Source organism: Xiphophorus hellerii, chromosome 3 (genome assembly GCF_003331165.1).
Source record: "Xiphophorus hellerii strain 12219 chromosome 3, Xiphophorus_hellerii-4.1, whole genome shotgun sequence".
Lineage (NCBI taxonomy): Eukaryota > Metazoa > Chordata > Actinopteri > Cyprinodontiformes > Poeciliidae > Xiphophorus > Xiphophorus hellerii.
The window spans coordinates 820,751-839,235 of NC_045674.1; the positions used below are offsets into that span (position 1 = coordinate 820,751).

The 18,485-nt window shown below is 44.7% G+C and overlaps 2 protein-coding genes and 1 long non-coding RNA gene across 8 annotated transcripts; 1 reads left to right on the forward strand and 2 right to left on the reverse strand.

Moving 5' to 3' along the window:
• Positions 1–354: 354 nt before the first annotated feature.
• LOC116716872 (gamma-aminobutyric acid type B receptor subunit 2-like) lies at positions 355–9,219 on the reverse strand. Of its 2 annotated transcripts, XM_032557830.1 has the most exons (18): positions 8,868–9,219; positions 8,621–8,791; positions 8,195–8,296; positions 7,915–7,980; positions 6,667–6,855; positions 6,356–6,589; positions 5,409–5,469; positions 5,247–5,327; positions 4,166–4,316; positions 3,967–4,099; positions 3,103–3,201; positions 2,918–3,037; positions 2,329–2,439; positions 2,022–2,234; positions 1,549–1,698; positions 1,422–1,482; positions 1,281–1,350; positions 355–806 (listed from the first exon to the last, which is right to left on the reverse strand). In XM_032557830.1, exons 1-18 carry the CDS (start codon positions 8,937–8,939, stop codon positions 659–661), a joined length of 2,232 nt encoding a protein of 743 aa, XP_032413721.1. In that variant the 5' UTR covers positions 8,940–9,219; the 3' UTR covers positions 355–658. The 2 variants fall into 2 exon arrangements, with proteins under 2 accessions (XP_032413721.1, XP_032413722.1); XM_032557831.1 differs by lacking the exon at positions 3,103–3,201.
• A 2,690-nt stretch (positions 9,220–11,909) lies between these two features.
• Positions 11,910–15,807, reverse strand: rpp25l (ribonuclease P/MRP 25 subunit-like). Of its 4 annotated transcripts, none has more exons than XM_032557845.1 (3): positions 15,546–15,807; positions 14,731–14,846; positions 11,910–12,785 (listed from the first exon to the last, which is right to left on the reverse strand). In XM_032557845.1, exon 3 carries the CDS (start codon positions 12,783–12,785, stop codon positions 12,174–12,176), a length of 612 nt encoding a protein of 203 aa, XP_032413736.1. In that variant the 5' UTR covers positions 14,731–14,846; positions 15,546–15,807; the 3' UTR covers positions 11,910–12,173. The 4 variants fall into 4 exon arrangements, with proteins under 4 accessions (XP_032413736.1, XP_032413738.1, XP_032413737.1 ...); XM_032557847.1 differs by having other exon boundaries at positions 14,731–14,860; XM_032557846.1 differs by lacking the exon at positions 15,546–15,807 and adding an exon at positions 15,389–15,473 and having other exon boundaries at positions 14,731–14,860.
• LOC116716894 (uncharacterized) lies at positions 14,867–16,765 on the forward strand. Of its 2 annotated transcripts, none has more exons than XR_004338650.1 (2): positions 14,867–15,503; positions 16,522–16,765. It is a non-coding gene; the product is annotated as an uncharacterized LOC116716894 (long non-coding RNA). The 2 variants fall into 2 exon arrangements; XR_004338651.1 differs by having other exon boundaries at positions 15,424–15,522.
• Positions 16,766–18,485: the final 1,720 nt, after the last annotated feature.

Below are 18,485 nucleotides of genomic sequence, written 5' to 3' on the forward strand. Positions count from 1 at the left end.
ACTAAATATTTGATTTGTATATGAAACACTTATTTGGTTTTAAATTCGTATTTATAAATGAATGAATAACACGACTTTGCTAAATGAATCTCTGTTTTTCTGTCATGTCAGGCTGAATAATCCAGATTATTTCATTTTAAACTAGTTTAGCATAAATCTGCTGTAGGTTTGGGTTGCAGTTCCACTCCTGTCCGCTAGAGGGTTTTGGTCCGGTTCTGCTCTGGTTTTGGTCCGGTTCTGCTCTGGTTCCGGTTCTGAGCAGTTTTCAGAGTTAAACTTTGGTTGGATGTTATAAGTCCAGAAGTTCCTGATTTGCTGCCAAAGCAAAGAGACGAAACGATCAGAACTGAGACCTTCAGCCTGGAACAACATTTACTCTGGTCTTTAACATCAAAGGTCGTTTCCAGACTTTATTTTCTCAGGTAAACAAGTTTATGAAAGAAACATCCAGGTTTGACCTTTTGTTGCTTTTATTAATCCTTCATTAACTAAATTTGTTTCTTTTGGCAAAACCTTTCATGATGAAGTGAAAACTGATTTCTACAAAATAATGACAATCAAAGGAAAATAATTTATTCTGTCTAAATATTTCAACAACAGTTCATATTCATCCTGATATTTTCCCACAGGAAGTTCCTGGTTGCTCAGCTTCCTGTCCTCAGCTATACAGGAAGTGGTCCTGATGGCGGGGAGCGACAACTTCCTGTTCGCCGAAGAGGCTGGAGCTGCTGGAGCGGACGCCACCGACGACGGGGAGGTAGGAGTGATGGAGGATGGGCAGCTGCATGGAGAGCCGGCGCCGGACGCTGCAGAACCAAACAGAACCAAAGTGGGTCAAATGGAACCAATCAGAACCTGTTCTCCACTGTCGCCCTGTGCTTGCTGCACAGTCTGTCTGATTTGCTGCTCTTCTGAAACATCGTTCACTGATTGGTCACAATTTTAATTTGGTTTTGGGATAAAATTTGTGTTTAATTGAAAGTGAAAACATTTTTGGTTTATTTGATCTGTTTTAAGCTGTTGGTCAAATTCAGTCAGTTTTAGTCGTATGGAAAAGATTTATTTTAGGAGAGCTGAAGGTTGAGAACATCGTTTGTATTTTCAGAAACAGGAAACAGTTATCAGGAGCTGAGAAACGTTTTGAAGAAATGTATTTCTGGGAACAGAAGTGGTCCGAGCGCGCCACCCTGAGGAACACCGGCTCCAAGCAACTGGAACAAAATGGCGGCTCTGTGATAAAAGAGTGAGCTTTGTCATGACGATGATGATGCTCCACTCACCGCTCTGGGGAGTTGATGTTCTCCTCAGCTGGAGGTCTCGCCGTGCAGAGCTGAGGCGCCGCTCCACATCCTGAAGAAACGGAAGAAACTCGGGTTAGCAGCGGAAACGCGGCTTCCTGTGGGCGAGTGCGAAGCTGGTACCCGTTTCCTGTTGCAGCGTGGCAGAAAGCTCCATGGCGATGGTTTCAATCTGGACGTCCAGCTGCGGAAACCAGAGGAGACGAAGTTACACCTGGAGCCTTCAGCTGGTCACCTGCAGCGCCCTCACCTGGCCGCTTTGACTCCGCAGCTCCTGGTTTCTCCTCCTCAGACGCTCAACACCCGCTTCTTCTGCAGCGTCAGCCTGCAGCTCCACCTGCTGCAGCTCCCCGCTGCTGCAGCTGCTGTTGCTGCAGCTGCTGCTCAGCAAGCAGAAAACCTGGAAACAAAAGGTTCAGAAAATGTGGCAGCAGGATGAAGCCGAAGCTCAACAACCAGGAGCGTTTAGCATTAGCTTTCAGTACTGGTTTAGCATTAGCTTTCAGTACTGGTTTAGCATTAGCTTTCAGTAGTGGTTTAGCATTAGCTTTCAGTAGTGGTTTAGCATTAGCTTTCAGTAGTGGTTTAGCATTAGTGGAACTATTGTGTATGGTTAGCATTTAGCATTAGCTTCAGCTAAATACCGCGTTGGTGTAGCGGTTTAGCAGTAGCGTTAGCTGTCCATGATTAGCGCGTTGGGCTAACCCAGCTAGCTGTAGTCACCTGAGGAGCGAACAGGCCCATGAGGATGAAGAGGTTGCAGCTGAGGATGAAGATGCTGCACAGACAGAACTGGGCGGCGGGGTCACTGGAGGTCAGCAGCGACCCCGCCGCTGCGGAGGCGCTGAACCCGGTGAGGGAGAACATGCTGACGGCCAGGAGCCGACCGCTGACCGCCGCGGCCCGGATGTTCCAGGCCAGGAAGCAGCCCAGGCCCTGAGGAGGAACCAGCGGGTTAGTTTGATCTGTTGCCATGGAAACGGCCTGGGCCTCCTTCCTGTCTGCTGTCATGGTTTCATGAAGTTCTGACCAGCAGAGGAGCTTTGAATCCGCAGACGGCGGTGAGCCACAGCTCCATGTTGGCGCTGCTGCAGCGTTCAGAGAACGACTGAATGACGACGTCCTGATCAGCCGCCGAGTCCTGAGGAAAAACTCACAGACAGGATGTCAGAGTATTTAGTTTACTAACTAAATATCACTACTGTTTAGATGAATATTTAGTTTGCTTACAGCATACTGAGCAGCTTACTAACTCAGTATTCAAACTAAATATTTACTTGGTAAGCTACAGTACATATTTAGTTAAATATTTAGTTTAGAATCTAGATTTTTAGACTGAAACTGAATATTTAATCTGAAATATTTAGCTTCCAAACTAAATATTTAGTATCCTAAATATAAATATTGAGGTAGACAATTAACTCAATATTTAACTTCAAACTAAATATTTAGTTTTCTAATGAAATATTTAATCTAACATTTCTAAATGAATGAATCAACTTTGAAAACTAAACTTTCTTGTTTCTCTATTTTCAGGTTAAAACGTTTTAAACGTCTGAAGACGTCCAGACGTTCTGGAGCCTCCGGTCCGGTTCTGGCCCGGTCCGGAGGCTCCTCACCTCCAGCCGGTGCTGCAGAACCTCCCATCTGAGCGGATCCAGGATCTGCCAGGAGGTCAGAACCAGCAGGTCCAAAAGGAGGATCCAGAGCTGAACGCGGCCCGTTTCCTGCAGCTGGTTCTGGTTCTGGAAACACAGAGACGTCAGCATTCCCTCTGGACCCGCTGGACCCGGACCGGTCCTACCTTCAGCCGGACGCTGCAGACGAAGTAGACCCTCCAGGTTCTGGTGAGCAGCGCCGCCAAGCCCACAGTGTGACCCAGCGACAGAGTCCACAGACGGACCTGCAGCACAGCAACCAGGAGTTCTGGTTCTGGTTCTGGACTGTAACAGTCTGGGTTTTACATTGTAGTTTCTGGTTTAATTGAACTTCTTGTTTCATTTACTTTGTTTTTCAATATTATTTAATATTTCTGTAAATGTGTCACATTTTGCTCAAATGGATAAAAATAAAGTTAAACAAACAAATTAAACAATAAATACAAAACAAGGAAACTACAAAACAGATAATGTAAAAAATAAAAGAAGTCATTAAAATGTTTTTATTTTATTATTACTGATCAGTATTATATTGATTAGCTTTAGCAGTTTTTTATGTTCTGGTTAATTTTTACCTGTAGAATTCAGAAAGGTCAAAATATTGTGATTAATTATTAATGAATATTCAGCAGATGAAACATTTTCACAAAATAGATTCAATTATTGCTGAACAACCAATAATTATGCCATAATGTCATTAGCAATTAGCATAAGCTGTAATTAGCCGACAGCTGCCGTGAACGGTTTGTGTGAAAAAGAAACTATTTGTTAGTTTGAAAGGCTGATAAAAAGATCGATAAAAAGATCGATTAAAAGATCGATTAAAAGATCGATAAAAGGTTCGATTAAAAGATTGATGAACTCAAATGAAGGTTAATTATCTAGAATCAGTTTTGGTTTCGCTTTAGAAACGATTTGGTTCCTGTATTTCACTTAAAATGTTTTATCAACCTGTTTTAGTTGAATAACTAATAATAACTTGAATAACCTGGTTCTGGTTCTGGACTCACAGAGCAGAATATCTCCAGCGTCGGGTCCGGCAGCGAGGTCCGGTCCAGTCCGGAGAACAGGACCGAGGCGGAGGACAGCAGGAGGCCCAGCAGGAGCAGCTCATCCTGGGGAGAAGCTCCGGGCCGCCGGGGCCTGGAACCAGACGGACAGCTGAGTTCTGGGAGGTTCTGCTGGACCCAGAACCGGACCTGGACCCACCAGCGCCAGCGGCCGATGATGATGATGCAGAGGACCGTCAGGGTGATGAAGATGGTTCCAACAGCGGCTGCCGATAGGACGCAGTAGAGGAGGAGGCCGACCCGGAGGGGCTGCTGCCGGACCAGAGTCTGGTCTCTGGCCGGACCCGGACCTGCAGAACAGAACCGGGTCAGTTTGGACATGGTGACCTTTGGACCTGCTCATCCGCCAACGGGACGGGGAACCAGGAACGACCCGGAAACATTCATCTGAATGTAGAGCAGAATTCATCTATTTTTGTTTTATTTTACCTGCAATAATAATAATAATAGTAATAATAATAATAATGATAATAATAGTAATAATAATGATAATAATAGTAATAATAATGATAATAGTAATCATAATAAGTAATAATAATAATGATAATCATAATAACAATATGTTGGTTGTGTCTCATGTCTTATGGTGAACTGAGTCAGTGGAAATAAACCAATTCTAATATCTTTATTTAACCAGGAGAAACAGATGAAACTCGTCTTTTCCAGGCCGAGAGGCAGGAAGGATTTACAAAATAAACTTTATGACAAGCAAAGAAAATGTTTCATAATTTAAATTTGTAAGAAATGCATTTCATAAGTGAAACTTTGAAAAACTTTTCAACCAAAAAATAAGTTTATACAGAAGTTGAAGCAACATTTATGAGGTTTGCATAATTATCACAAACATGTATGCAAACATAGATGTTCCTTTTAAAATTCTTCTTGAAACTATTTTATTTCCAAATAATTTTGGAAAAAAAATCAAATCATTTTTTGAAAATAATTAAATGGGTGCTGCACAGACACTATTTGTCTGAACGGATGTTAGCAGCAGCATTTCTGCTGGCCGGTGTTTAACAAATGCAACGTGTCAAATTTTGAAAAAATTAAATCTGGAGAAAGTAAAGCGAACTGTGAGTTCAGCTACTGCACAAAAGTATTTTTAGATCCAGAAGTTCATACATTTTTGAAAGGCGTTCTTCGCCTGTAATAATTTTGGGACTATTTTCTCTCCATAGATCAGAAGCTGAGCTATGGAGGCAGAGAGGAGCCGTCCTGACCTTTGAACCTGAGCAGCTGGTTCAGGACTCGGACCTGCTGGTGACTTGTGTTGAACTCGCCCACCAGAACTCCGCTGTCCCCTGAGGACAAACAGGCAGAGCTGAGCATCGGTGCGGCGCCGGAACCAGAACCAGAACCGGCACCGGGTCGGCTCTCCTCACCCTGAAACTGGATCAGCTCGATCACCGTCATTCTCTCGCCGTTCCGGAAGGAAACCGGACCCTGGGCAGAGACAGACAGGAGAAGGCCCGTTGGACCGGTTCTGGTCAGATCATCATGTTCTTTAAGGTAAAAACATTTAGATATTTAGCCGTTCTGCTAACTTTGAAAATGTTTAGCAAAATTATTTTCCAGATAAATTCTAAACGTTAATTTAATTGGTATTTGGTAAACTTTCAGTTGAGTAACACCAACACCAACATTTATCTTGTTGGTGTTAGCTTCCGCTAATTACTCTGTTGGTGTTAGCTTCCGCTAATTACTGTGTTGGTGTTAGCTTCCGCTAATTACTGTGTTGGTGTTAGCTTCCGCTAATTACTGTGTTGGTGTTAGCTTCCGCTAATTACTGTGTTGGTGTTAGCTTCCGCTAATTACTGTGTTGGTGTTAGCTTCCGCTAATTACTGTGTTGGTGTTAGCTCCTGCTAATTACTGTGTTGTTGGTGTTGCTCTTTAGCATTTCTGCTAATTACTGTGACGTAACATTTAGCAGTGCCTTCTGTCGGGCTATTTTTGTAAAGAACAACGCTGTATAAAATCAACCTGTGGTGCTTTACTGTTATCCTATGCTAAACACTTTAGCTTATGCTAATTACTACGTAGGTAGCTTTTGCTTAACTTTTGCTTTTTTAATGAGTATGTGGGTAAAGTTCTAATTGCGACGTGGGGTTAGTGCTTTAGCATTAGCTTTCGTTAACTGCTATGTGCGGATAGCAGTTTAGCATTAGTTTCCACTAATTATTTTGGGGTAGCAAAGCTAGCTGTTTAGTTAGCGGTGCCCACCACTGCAGAACTGGTACAGGTGGACGATGAAGGAAGCAGATGGGAGCCTGTCACTGTCTTAGGTGTGTGTTTCAGGTGTGTGTGTGTTTCAGGTGTGTGTGTCCTAACTGTTACTCCTTCGAAATGTGTGCTCTTCACGGCCTCCAGCAGCATCTTCCCCTCTTCTTCCTCACCAACAGAGACGTTCCTCAGAGAGCCGAACTTTCTCGCCGTCTCCTTCACCTGAACCAGAACCCGGGCGGCGAGCCAAACCGCATCGTAGGCGAAGGCATGGAGGGGGTTGACCTCTGACCCTTCCTGGTTCAGCTGCTTCAGGTACAACTCCAGGTACTCCTGAGGAGTCTGTGGACAGGATAAACCTTTAACCTTTAGCCAGCATCCCAGCCGGGCCAGGTAGCACAGTGCAGAAAGGTTCTGACCCGTCCGGAGACTCCAGGCGTGTCGGTGCTGCTGAGCTGTCTGACCTGCAGCCTGAAGGATCCGTCCGCCGCCGTTAGCAGGCTGCTAGCAGAGCAGCTGGAGGGCTGCCATCCCAGCCTCCACCCAGAAGGTCGTCCAGCGGCCAGAATCCACTGGTACCGAGGTCCGAACAGGCCCAGTCTGAACGCCTGAACACAGTCACCAGGGTCCAGATGTTCTGGTTACAGGCAGCATGTTGCTTTGAGGTTAGATAAGAATTAGCCTCAGACATTTTAGCCTGCTGAATTTCAAGATGGACGCCGTCTTTGAGCTTTTTTACCAATTACTTCCCCATTGTAAAAGGTTCCCCATTTTATAGCTTGGATGAACTTTGTATGAACTTTGTCTCATCTTATGTTTTCAACTTTGCTCTTCCTGTTAATACAACTTTAAAATAATCAGAAACTGGGAACTTTGCTGTTAGCGAGTCTCACCAGCCGTCAACTGGAAGGACAGTCATCTTAACGGTTAGCTTTAGCTATTTCTGAAAAAAAAAATTCTATTTAGCCATTTAGCATTAGCTTGCACTAACATTTTTATGCGTTTAGCAGTTGAGGTTTAGCATCCTCACATTTTTTGTCTTTTGCGGTTTATCATTAGCTTACACACATTTTTTTAAACGTGATTAGCGATTTAGCAATAGCTTACACTAATTGCATGTGTTTAGCATTAGCAGAGCTAATTCTTTTGCATTTAGCAGTTTAGCTAAACACATGAGCTAAGACGTTTGTTTAACGAAAGAGTGAATTTATCTTTTTGGTTAGCTGTGTCCTCCACTGGCAATAACTACTGTGGATTTTAGTGCAAACATATATTCTCCATTACAACCACGGCGGCCATTTTGAAACTTGTCCAACAGAAAAAGGAAATGCAAGACCAATTAGAAATGTATGATTTCTATGGTTCAAAATATGTATGCTGCGATTTGACACCAGCACATTCATCTGATTGGAGATTTTACCGCAAAAAAATAATATCCATCACAACCGTGGCGGCCATCTTGAAAAATAATCAGATTATCAGTAAATATGTTTTCTATGGTCCAAATGTGAATGAACTGATACTAGAAGTTTCCATCTTTGGTAAATATTGGCAGTTCTGGTGCATTGATAAATGGCCGCCATCTTGAATCTTTCAGTCTTTTATAGCCGGGCCCTGTTAGCATGTGAAACATTCAGAACCAGAACCTGGACTCGGAGTTCACTCACACAGCAGAACACGTCTGTCACAGAACCATCTTCAAAATGTCCGACGATGATGCGGACATCTTCATCCTGTGAAGCGGGAGCAGAAAGGAAGTGAAGAGCCGCAGAACCCGGACCGGGACCATAACCGTCCTGGACCTGGAGCCATCCTGGTTCTGTGGCCCTGGACCCGGCCCGGTTCCGTCCTGGACCCAGAACTGTCCTGGACCCGGCCCGGTTCCGTCCTGGACCCAGAACTGTCCCGGACCCAGCCCGGTTCCGTCCTGGACCGGCCCGGTTCTACCTGCAGCCTCCTCAGGCCGCTGCAGGCGTCTCCAGAGAAGCGCTCGGCGGCGGCCAGCTGGACGTCAGCCCTCAGAAGCTGCCGGATCAGATCTCTGGTCATCTGCAGACAGAACGGGTCGGACTCTGGGTCAGGTTCTGCTGGGTCTCAGGTTAGTTCTGTTTCCTACAGGGACGTTCGCAGCAACTCCTTCAGTTTTCATTACAATCCATCAGTTTTTTAAATGTTCAGGTTTTTGTTTTTAAATGGATTCATTTCTAGTGATAACAAATAAAAACTAGCAAAACACCATAAAACTAAATAAAACTAATTGAATTTGACAGAAATTCACATCAAAATAAAACTGAACTGTAATGAAAAACCACAGACTGTTTTGACAGGAAGTGTAAATTTGTCAGCAGGTCATGTGATCAGTCACATGATCACCTCAGCGAGTCCCGGCCGGTCCTGGGTCAGCAGCCCGACCCTCCTCCACCTGTAGCGCTGCAGCAGCTTCACCGTGGCCAGGTTCATGGCGCGGACCGGCGGCGCCGTGCTGACCAGGTGCCGGTACCACTTCCTGTTGGACAGGCTGGGGGGCGGAGCCTCGAAGGACACCTGAGACCCAGAGCAGCAGGAAACCAGGTGACAATACAGAAACACGACAGGATGACGATGAGGAGGCGCGGCGCACCTGCAGGAGTCCGAGCGCCGGCAGAGCGCGAGCGATGAGTGATGTCACAGATGGACACGCCCCCCCCAGCATCAGCAGGTACCTAGGCCCCGCCCACAAGGCATCAAACAGCGCTTTCAGGGCTTTGGCTGGGTCACACTGGAAAACAGGGTAAACACACCGGAGGATGAAGAGTTGGAAGAAAATGACACCGAAAAGCTGCTGAGGCTTTTCTGGATGAAAACGGTCTGAAAATGGAACAAAAATACTGAGAATTTTGACCGTTTTTAACTAATCCAATATGATATGGCTGATAATCAATATTCAGTGGGGAGCAAAGCTGGCTGAAAACTTCACTGAACTAATGCTAAAGCGCTAACTAAACCATTAGTTCCGGTAACGCTAAAGCGCTAACTAAACCATTAGTTCCAGTAATGCTAAAGCGCTAACTAAACCATTAGTTCCAGTAATGCTAAAGCGCTAACTAAACCATTAGTTCCAGTAATGCTAAAGCGTTAACTAAACCATTAGTTCCAGTAATGCTAAAGCGCTAACTAAACCATTAGTTTAACTAATGCTAAAGCGCTAACTAAACCATTAGTTTAACTAATGCTAAAGCGTTAACTAAACCATTAGTTCCAGTAATGCTAAAGCGCTAACTAAACCATTAGTTCCAGTAATGCTAAAGCGCTAACTAAACCATTAGTTCCAGTAATGCTAAAGCGCTAACTAAACCATTAGTTCCAGTAATGCTATGCGTTAACTAAACCATTAGTTTAACTAATGCTAAAGCGCTAACTAAACCATTAGTTCCAGTAATGCTAAAGCGCTAACTAAACCATTAGTTCCAGTAATACTATGCATTAACTAAACCATTAGTTTAACTAATGCTAAAGCGCTAACTAAACCATTAGTTCCGGTAACGCTAAAGCGCTAACTAAACCATTAGTTCCGGTAACGCTAAAGCGCTAACTAAACCATTAGTTCCAGTAATGCTAAAGCGCTAACTAAACCATTAGTTTCACTAATGCTAAAGCGTTTACTAAACCATTTGTTCCAGTAATGCTAAAGCGCTAACTAAACCATTAGTTTAACTAATGCTAAAGCGCTAACTAAACCACTAGTTCCAGTAATGCTATGCATTAACTAAACCATTAGTTCCAGTAATGCTAAAGCGCTAACTAAACCATTAGTTTAACTAATGCTAAAGCGCTAACTAAACTATTAGTTTAACTAATGCTAACGCGCTAACTAAACTATTAGTTTAACTAATGCTAAAGCGCTAACTAAACCATTAGTTCCAGTAATGCTATGCGTTAACTAAACCATTAGTTCCAGTAATGCTAACGTGCTAACTAAACCATTAGTTCCAGTAATGCTAAAGCTCTATGTGAACAAAGCAATTAGTGGAGGCTAGTGCTAAGTGCTCTACCAACATAACACAAAAATGATTCCTTTAGAATTCATCCATAAATTGAACTTGGAGGAAATATGCTAAACATTTTCAAAGTTAGCTAAACCGCTAATTAGCTGAACTGAGCTAACCACTGCTAATACTATAGCTGTTGGCTACATTTCAGCACACAGCTGGTGTTTGTCCTCTGCTTCAGTTCAGCAGCCATAGTTCTTCATCAATAAAGTCCAAATAACTGGAACAGAACCGAGATGGAGACAAACATCAGCCGAGTTCGGCCCGGTTGATTTTATCGGACCAATTCCGATGTTGATGCCGATATATCGTTCACCTACCAGGAACAAAAGCAGATAAAGATAATCACAGAGAGCTGCTCAGCTGAACCCAGTCAGAACCGACCTGTGAGCCCAGAACTGACCGGTCCAGAACCGACCTGTGAGTTCAGCAGCTGCAGTTGGACCTGGTACTTCCCCAGCGGCTCCGTTTGTCTCTCCAGGTCCTGCAGAGCCAGACTGACGGCTGAAAGCAGGCCGGCTGTCAGGTTCTCCCCACCGGACCCGACCGGCACCATGAACAGGACGGGCAGCGGCTGCCGGACCCCGGCCAGAACCAGCGCCGGGCCGACCAGGAGCAGCAGCGGTCCGAACCGAGCCATGCTGCCGCAGAGCGCTGATCCTCCTGAGAGTAATCCTCTGAGACGCTGGGAGATAAACGGATCAGCTGCAGGTCCAGATGGCCCGGCAGAACCCAACAGAACTGAAGCAGAACTTCCACTACTGCTCATCAGCAAGCTAATTTTCAAATTAGCTAAATATGAAGCTAGAAACCTAAATAATTAGTTAGCAAATAAATATCTAATCTTGGGCTCCTCATAAACCAAACCTCCTTTTCTCCTCCTGACCTCTTGACCTCCTGACCCGTTTCTGCCTCAGGTTCTGGTGGATGAAATCCAACTGACCCAATCTGACTTTAACCTTTCAGATTCTGATTTTATGGATCAAACATCATGACAACACGTCATGATGTCGGGCTTTTTATCCATCCAACTGATCAGCGTCACTCTGCGTATTGAAGCTTCTAACCTGGCAGCTTTACGCTCATAAAAATATTATTTGACAACATCTGGAAACGAAGTTAAAGCTTCATCCTGAGGATCTGATGGAGGCGATTTCTGCCGCCGCCTGCATGTCGGTTCAGAGAGCCGCTGCTGATCAGCGGGGCGTCCTGCTGCGCGTCGGGCGGAGCTGTAACCAAACGGGATCCGGTCATAATAAGTTTGGTCTGTGATGCTCCAAAGGCACCATGGTGGTCAGTGTGATAATTTGACTGTGTGATACTGCAGCTCTCCAGAGATCACCAGCATCAGCCAGTGATTGGGAAAAAAATAAAAAATAAAAAGTCAGACCCGACTTTGTGCAACAGACTTTTCTCTGCTGCTCACCAAGAATGATCGATTTATTGCTCTTTTAATTCTGCATAATAGACTTGGTGAAGGGGGTCAGTGTTTGCTGTGAATATTGCTGGTAAAGCCTCTAAGATGTTGTGAAGCGTTTTGTGTTTACGTCACTATGACATCATAGTGATGTCACTATGATGTCACCGCGACTATTATCATGATGAGTCGTTCAACTGCTGTGAATACTTTCTCATAGATTTCAGTAAATCTTTATTAAATCATGATGGAACAGAAAACATGGAACTGGACTTGAAATAAATAAAAAAATGGAGAAGCAGGCCACACTTTTCAGATTTGTAGCTCCAGTTTGTCACAAAGTTTCCCAGTAAAAATCAGGCTGGTTTGAAGTTAGCGGGGTGTGAATACTTTCTCCTGCTAAACTTTATTAAGTCAAAACATCAAACTGGACGTCAACGCAAACATGGAGTCACTTCCTGTCCAGTTGCTATGGAAACCTCTACTGTCCTTTGCCAGGCTCTCTGGAGCGGCCGGTGTGTCGGCCGGAGCCCTTCCCTCTTCCTCCTCCTCCTCCTCTCCTCCTGCGGAGCCCGGCGCCCGGCCCGCCGGCGCCCTCCGGGGCCCACAGGGCGTCGTAGCGCCCCGGCGCCTGGTAGCCGGGCTGCTCCGGGTCCAGCGGCTCCCGGGAGAGCAGGATCCAGACGGCCGGCAGCTTCCTGCTGACGGTCAGGCTGTCCAAGCCGGCGCCGGCCTCCAGTGGCTCCCACACCTCCAGAACCGTGGACTGGGACAGCCGGGTCAGCTGGTGAAGCCCCGTCAGGCGCCGCTTCACCACCTCTGCGCAGGTGATCGCCTTGGAAACGGCCCGGCCGCTGGCGCTGAACAGCAGCCGACCGCAGGGCGGAGCGGGGCTGGGACCAGGACCAGAACCGGCCTCTTCCCCTTCCTTCTGGGCCCGGCCCGGCCCGGCCTCCAGCCGGCTCAGGGCAAAGCGCAGCAGGTTCCGGATCTTGCTGCCGTCTCTGACCCGGACCTCCGGCGTGTCGGGAAGATCGGCGAACGGAGAGACGCACGGCTGCTCCACGACCCGGGCCCGGCTGTAGTTCTCCATCTGGAACCAGAACCAAACCAAGGTCCATTCAGAGTAAAGTCAAGCTCGCACCACCAGGGGGCCCCCCAGAGCACCAAGCTGGCATGAGGACAAATACACTGCCTGGCCAAAAAAAAAGTCGCCACCAAAAAATGGTCACACTCTCTAATATTTTGTTGGACCGCCTTTAGCTTTGATTACAGCCGCATTCGCTGTGGCATTGTTTCAATAAGCTTCTGCAATGTCACAAGATTTATTTCCATCCAGTGTTGCATTAATCTTTCACCAAGATCTTGTATTGATGATGGGAGAGTCTGACCACTGCGCAAAGCCTTCTCCAGCACATCCCAAAGATTCTCAGTGGGGTTAAGGTCTGGACTCTGTGGTGGCCAATCCATGTGTGAAAAAGATGTCTCGTGCTCCCTGAACCACTCTTTCACAATGTGAGCCCGATGAATCCTGGCATTATCATCTTGGAATATGCCCGTTCCATTTGGGAAGACAAAATCCATTGATGGAATAACCTGGTCATTCAGTATATTCAGGTAGTCAGCTGACCTCATTCTTTGGGCACACAATGTTGCTGAACCTAGACCTGACCAACTGCAGCAACCCCAGATCATAGCACTGCCCCCACAGGCTTGTACAGTAGGCACTAGGCATGATGGGTGCATCACTTCACCTGCCTCTCTTCTTACCCTGATGCGCCCATCACTCTGGAACAGGGTAAATCTGGACTCATCAGACCACATGACCCTCTTCCATTCCTCCAGAGTCCAATCTTTATGCTCCCTAGCAAACTGAAGTCTTTTTTTCTGGTTAGCCTTACTGATTAGAGGTTTTCTTACGGCTACACAGCTGTTCAATCCCAACCCCTTGAGTTCCCTTCGCATTGTGTGTGTGGAAATGCTTTTGCGTTCACAATTAAACATACTCCTGAGTTCTGCTGTTTTTTTTCTTCGATTTGATTTGACCAAACGTTTAAGTAATCGCCGATCACGATCATTCAGGATTTTTTTCCGACCACATTTCTTCCTGGAAGACGACGGTTCCCCACCATCCTTCCAGTTTTTAATGATGCGTTGGACAGTTCTTAACCCAATTCTAGTAGTTTCTGCAATCTCCTTAGATGTTTTCTCTGCTTGATGCATGCCAATGATTTGACCCTTCTTAAACAGACTAACGTCTTTTCCACGACCACAGGATGTGTCTTTTGCCATGGTTGTTTAAGAAATGAGGAGTTACTCATTGCATCAGCTGGGGTTAAATAACTTGTTGCCAGCTGAAAGATAATCGCCTATGCAGCACTTATCCAATAGGAGGCTTGTACCTATTTGCTTAGTTAAATCCAGGTGGCGACTTTTTTTTGGCCAGGCAGTGTATATACACCTAAAATAACATGAAACACGCCATCTTGGTAGGAAATGCAGAAAAAGATACAGGAACAAAATGGCTGCTGTGGGGATCGACCGTACGAGACATAGAGGAAACGAGCTGCTCTGACCGCCAGCCGTCGCTCACCTAACCCCAACCCTCACCACCTGGAGAACAGGAAGAGTTCCTCCACCTGAATCCATGTTGATGCAGACGATCAACGTTTAAACGGATTCATGGAGAACCGACATAGTGAGCAACAAGGTTCTGCTGACTGGAACCGTCACTACATGTAGCCACACAGAGGCTACACGTCTCTGCTGAGAAATATAAGATATCAAACTATTTATCAGGTGATGTGACTTTAAACGAGTTAAAATAATACGACCTAAATTCGGCTCTGATTTTGTTTGGTTTGTTTCTCCATGGTTAAAAATAACTATGGCTGTTAGGATGTAAGCTAACCACAAATTATGCTAATGCTAGCATCTATGTGACACACAGAGGAGCTTAATGATGATGAATCATCTGGTGTTGGCATATTGGACCCTGGCCCAGTTACAGACCGACCCGGTTCTGACCCAGTACTCACCTCAAACAAAATAACAAAATGATCCGCTTCAGGTCCAAACGTGATCAACTTCCAGTCTGAGTGGTTCTGGTTCCATCTGGGTCGTCAACAGAACCGGGATCCAAACAGCAGCTGATCTACAGCAGAACGGCTGAAAACATTAGAACCAAGGTGCTGAAGAGGCCTAGTCAAAGTCCAGACCTGACTGAAATAAATGAAGGTGCCAGATACCTCGTATAATTATTTCCCTCTGTTTACGTAAAACTAAATATACAAAGTCAAATAATACAAGTTTTAAAATGAATTTCTTTGATGAAAATGAATTTTACTGCTCATTATTTAATGCTACATTTATGTAATTAATTTTGTCCCTTTTGGCCCTCCATACATCACTATTCTGAAAATCATTTAAACTTGTCTCGAGACCCCCAGTGGTTCCCGCTCCGTACTTTGGGAACCTAAACCTGCCCCGAACCTCTTTGTCTCTGGACTGACCCGGAACCAGCCGGTTCTGTCTGCTCACCGAACTCTACAGGGATTTCCTTAAATTCTACTCATTTTTCTCTGAACTTCGGACCGGACCGGACCGAACCGAGTCGGAACCGACAGGCTTTCCAGGAAGACATGGCGCCTTCTGAAACCTGCAGGAGAAATTCAGCTGAAAAGACTTCAAACCAACCGGCGGCTCGGTTTCCCTGAGCTCCTGGTTCTGGTACCGGCAGCTGGGTTCGGTTCGGTTCGGGGTTATCAACCTGCTTCTCTCCAACGAGCCATAAATAAACATCAGACTTCCGGTCAGTTACTCAAAGAAATGTGAGAAAACTTAATATTTTTACCTGTGACGTTTCACTGGACTCTCCACATGTTTACTTCGGTTGCGACAGTTGGCGCTGCCGTAAGGTGACAGTAGCTGTCGTAAACTGTCGTTAGCTTTTGTAGTTTTGAGCCAGAAATGCAGCTAAACGGAGGGCTGGTGGTGTTTATCTCCATCTAACGTTCCGGGCGGAACGCGGGGTCACCTGGACAGGTGACCAGTCTGTCGCAGGGCAACACAGTGACAGACAGGACAAACAACCATGCACACACACACACACACCCACACACCTACACACACCCACACACACACACACACACACACCTAGGGAGAATTTAAAGAGACCAGTTAACCTGACGGTCATGGTTTTGGACTGTGGGAGGAACCCGGAGAACCAGAGAGAACCCACCATGCACAGGGAGAACATGCAGACTCCATGCAGAAAGACTCCGTACCGGGAATCGAACCAACTGCGCCACTGTGCAGCCCTCATAAAAAAAGAAAACAAATACAATAAAAGAATAAAAAGTACAATAAAAAAAGGCTCCTAAACATTCAGTTTTATTTATGTTTCTTATTGTGATGAAGGAAAAAACAGAGACAAGTAAATAATAATATTAAAATACTGCCACTACTAATCATAATAATAATAGTCTGGTTATAAACTGAAGGTTTCTTCTCCTGATCTAGTGACTCTTTGCCGCCGCTTGAGGGCGCAATTTAATGTTTTACAACAGGTTTTCCATCCTGGTCCAAATGTTTGGCTGGTGACTGGAAAAATATAGAGATAGAAATGATAGAAATGTCATTTATTGTCCCTCAGTGACGAAATTCACTAGTAAAGGTAAATAGACACAAATACAGACGATGAAACAGAAGAAATAACATCTGAGGTGATCATAATCCAGACACTTGATCTAAATACTTTGTGTTTTATTGATCGGATGCTTTAAAATTTTTTATGATGCTTCAGTATTATCTGTCTTTATCTCCTTTAGGTTTGAATTAATCCACCTCTTTTGGAACCGTTTCCTGTTTCGTACTCGTGGACGTTTACGGAGCATCATGGGAGTAAAATCATCAGAAAGTATAAATCTCACTTTTTCATCCCTAGATTTGTTTCCTTTGCTCATTGTTTTCATTAATGGTGGTTCTGATCTCCGTTTGGACCAGTAGACGGATAAAAAGTTACAAAAAAAACTCCTGCAATATTAACATTGAATATTTCCCAGCATTAAAATATATAAACATAATGAGATTAATATTAGGGTTATAATAGTTATAACCAAACGAGGAGAAGCCGCATTCAGCACCACAAATTTGGAACAAACTTCCAGAAAACTGTAAAACAGCTGAAACACTGACTTCCTTTAAATCTAAACTAAAACCCACCTGTTTAGGATTGTATTTGAAACGTAATCAATTACAAATTTATTGATGGAACTTGACTTAATGCTGTGTTTTGATTATTGATTCTATGTTGCACTGTGTTTCTGTGTTTGTAATGATGTAAAGCACTTTGAAATGTCTTGCTGCTGAAATGTGCTATACAAATAAAATTTGATTGATTGATTGATTGATTGAATAGTCTTTTGTTTTTGCAAACACAATGCAGTTCCAGTTTTTCCCATTAGTTGCAGGTTTTATTTCCTTCAGTTAGTGTAAATGTTTTCTCTGCTTCAGTTTTAGTTTTTCTGTTTTCGTATAAAAACCCGGATCCGTTTCCAGCTGTTTTAAATTTAATGCGGTTCTGATCGTCGATGTTTTACTGACACGAATAGTCAGAAAGCCAGATGTGAGGAAAGCATCTGACGAGGCGTTTTGGGTCGTTGAAGTGGTTCTGTTGGGTTTCAGACGGATCTGCTGATAAAAGCTCATAAACTTAATGGATCTCAGTGGTGATTATTGATGTTTTGGGCTTTGATCGCTCTGGTTTTCCCCTCTGAAGGTTTTTGGATGATTTCAGCCTGAGGCAGCAGTCCCGGCCTGAAAACGCTGTTTGGCTCAAACACAGCTATCATTGTTCAGTGATGACTAACCAGAGGGAGAGCTGACTTTTCCTCTGAATTTCCAGTGAATTTTGTGCTGCGTTTCTGTCCCAGCAGGAGCAGAACCGCTTTGTCTCAACCCTCGTTAGACCACACACTGATGTTTCTGGCTGCAGTTTTTAAAACGAGTCCATCTGTAAAACGGTTCCAGAACCTCGGTCTCGGTGCCGAACGGCAACACGTTTCCTTCACTGACTGAACCTGAAACTCATGGAGGGAAAAAATCATCAGCAGATTAATTTTATTTGAAGAAATATGTGAAGAGAACAAATGAACTTACATCAACGACACAATTGATCAAATCTCACTTGAAAATAAAGTTAAAACCTGCCCAGTTGTGTAAACGTTAACTGTGTGTGTGTGTGTGTGCTGTGATTAGAAAAACTGATGTTGTATTTTCTGTCTTTTTTCTAACTTGTCAAAGGACTGCAGATGGGAATTAGCTTGTGCTATAATCAGAGCATCAAATGATCTTTATGTTTGTTTCATATTGTCCCTGTTTAAATCAGACACGCCCCCTGGTGGTGGGTCCAGAGGAGGAACAGTTAGCGTGGTTAGCATTGATTGATAGCCTCACTCAGCTGTAATCATGTGGGATTCATGAGGAACGTGGACTCAGAGTTTAACGGGCCGGTTCTGCAGAACGAGCCACAATTCTCCGTTTCCATTGGAAACGTCACTAAGTTGGCAGCAGGGCGTTTCCTCGTCCTGACCACGCCCCTCGCTGTCTATTGGCTCCGCCCACTTTGAAATCTTTCAACCCGTGCCTGGGGGCGGGGCTAAGCTTTCACACCCTTCACTGACTTCTTTAAGCTCCTCCCCAAACAACCTGCCGATATGACATCATTCTAATATTAATAATTGATTTTATTAATATTTCCCTTCATATCTTTAGATCTCAAAGAGCAAAAACA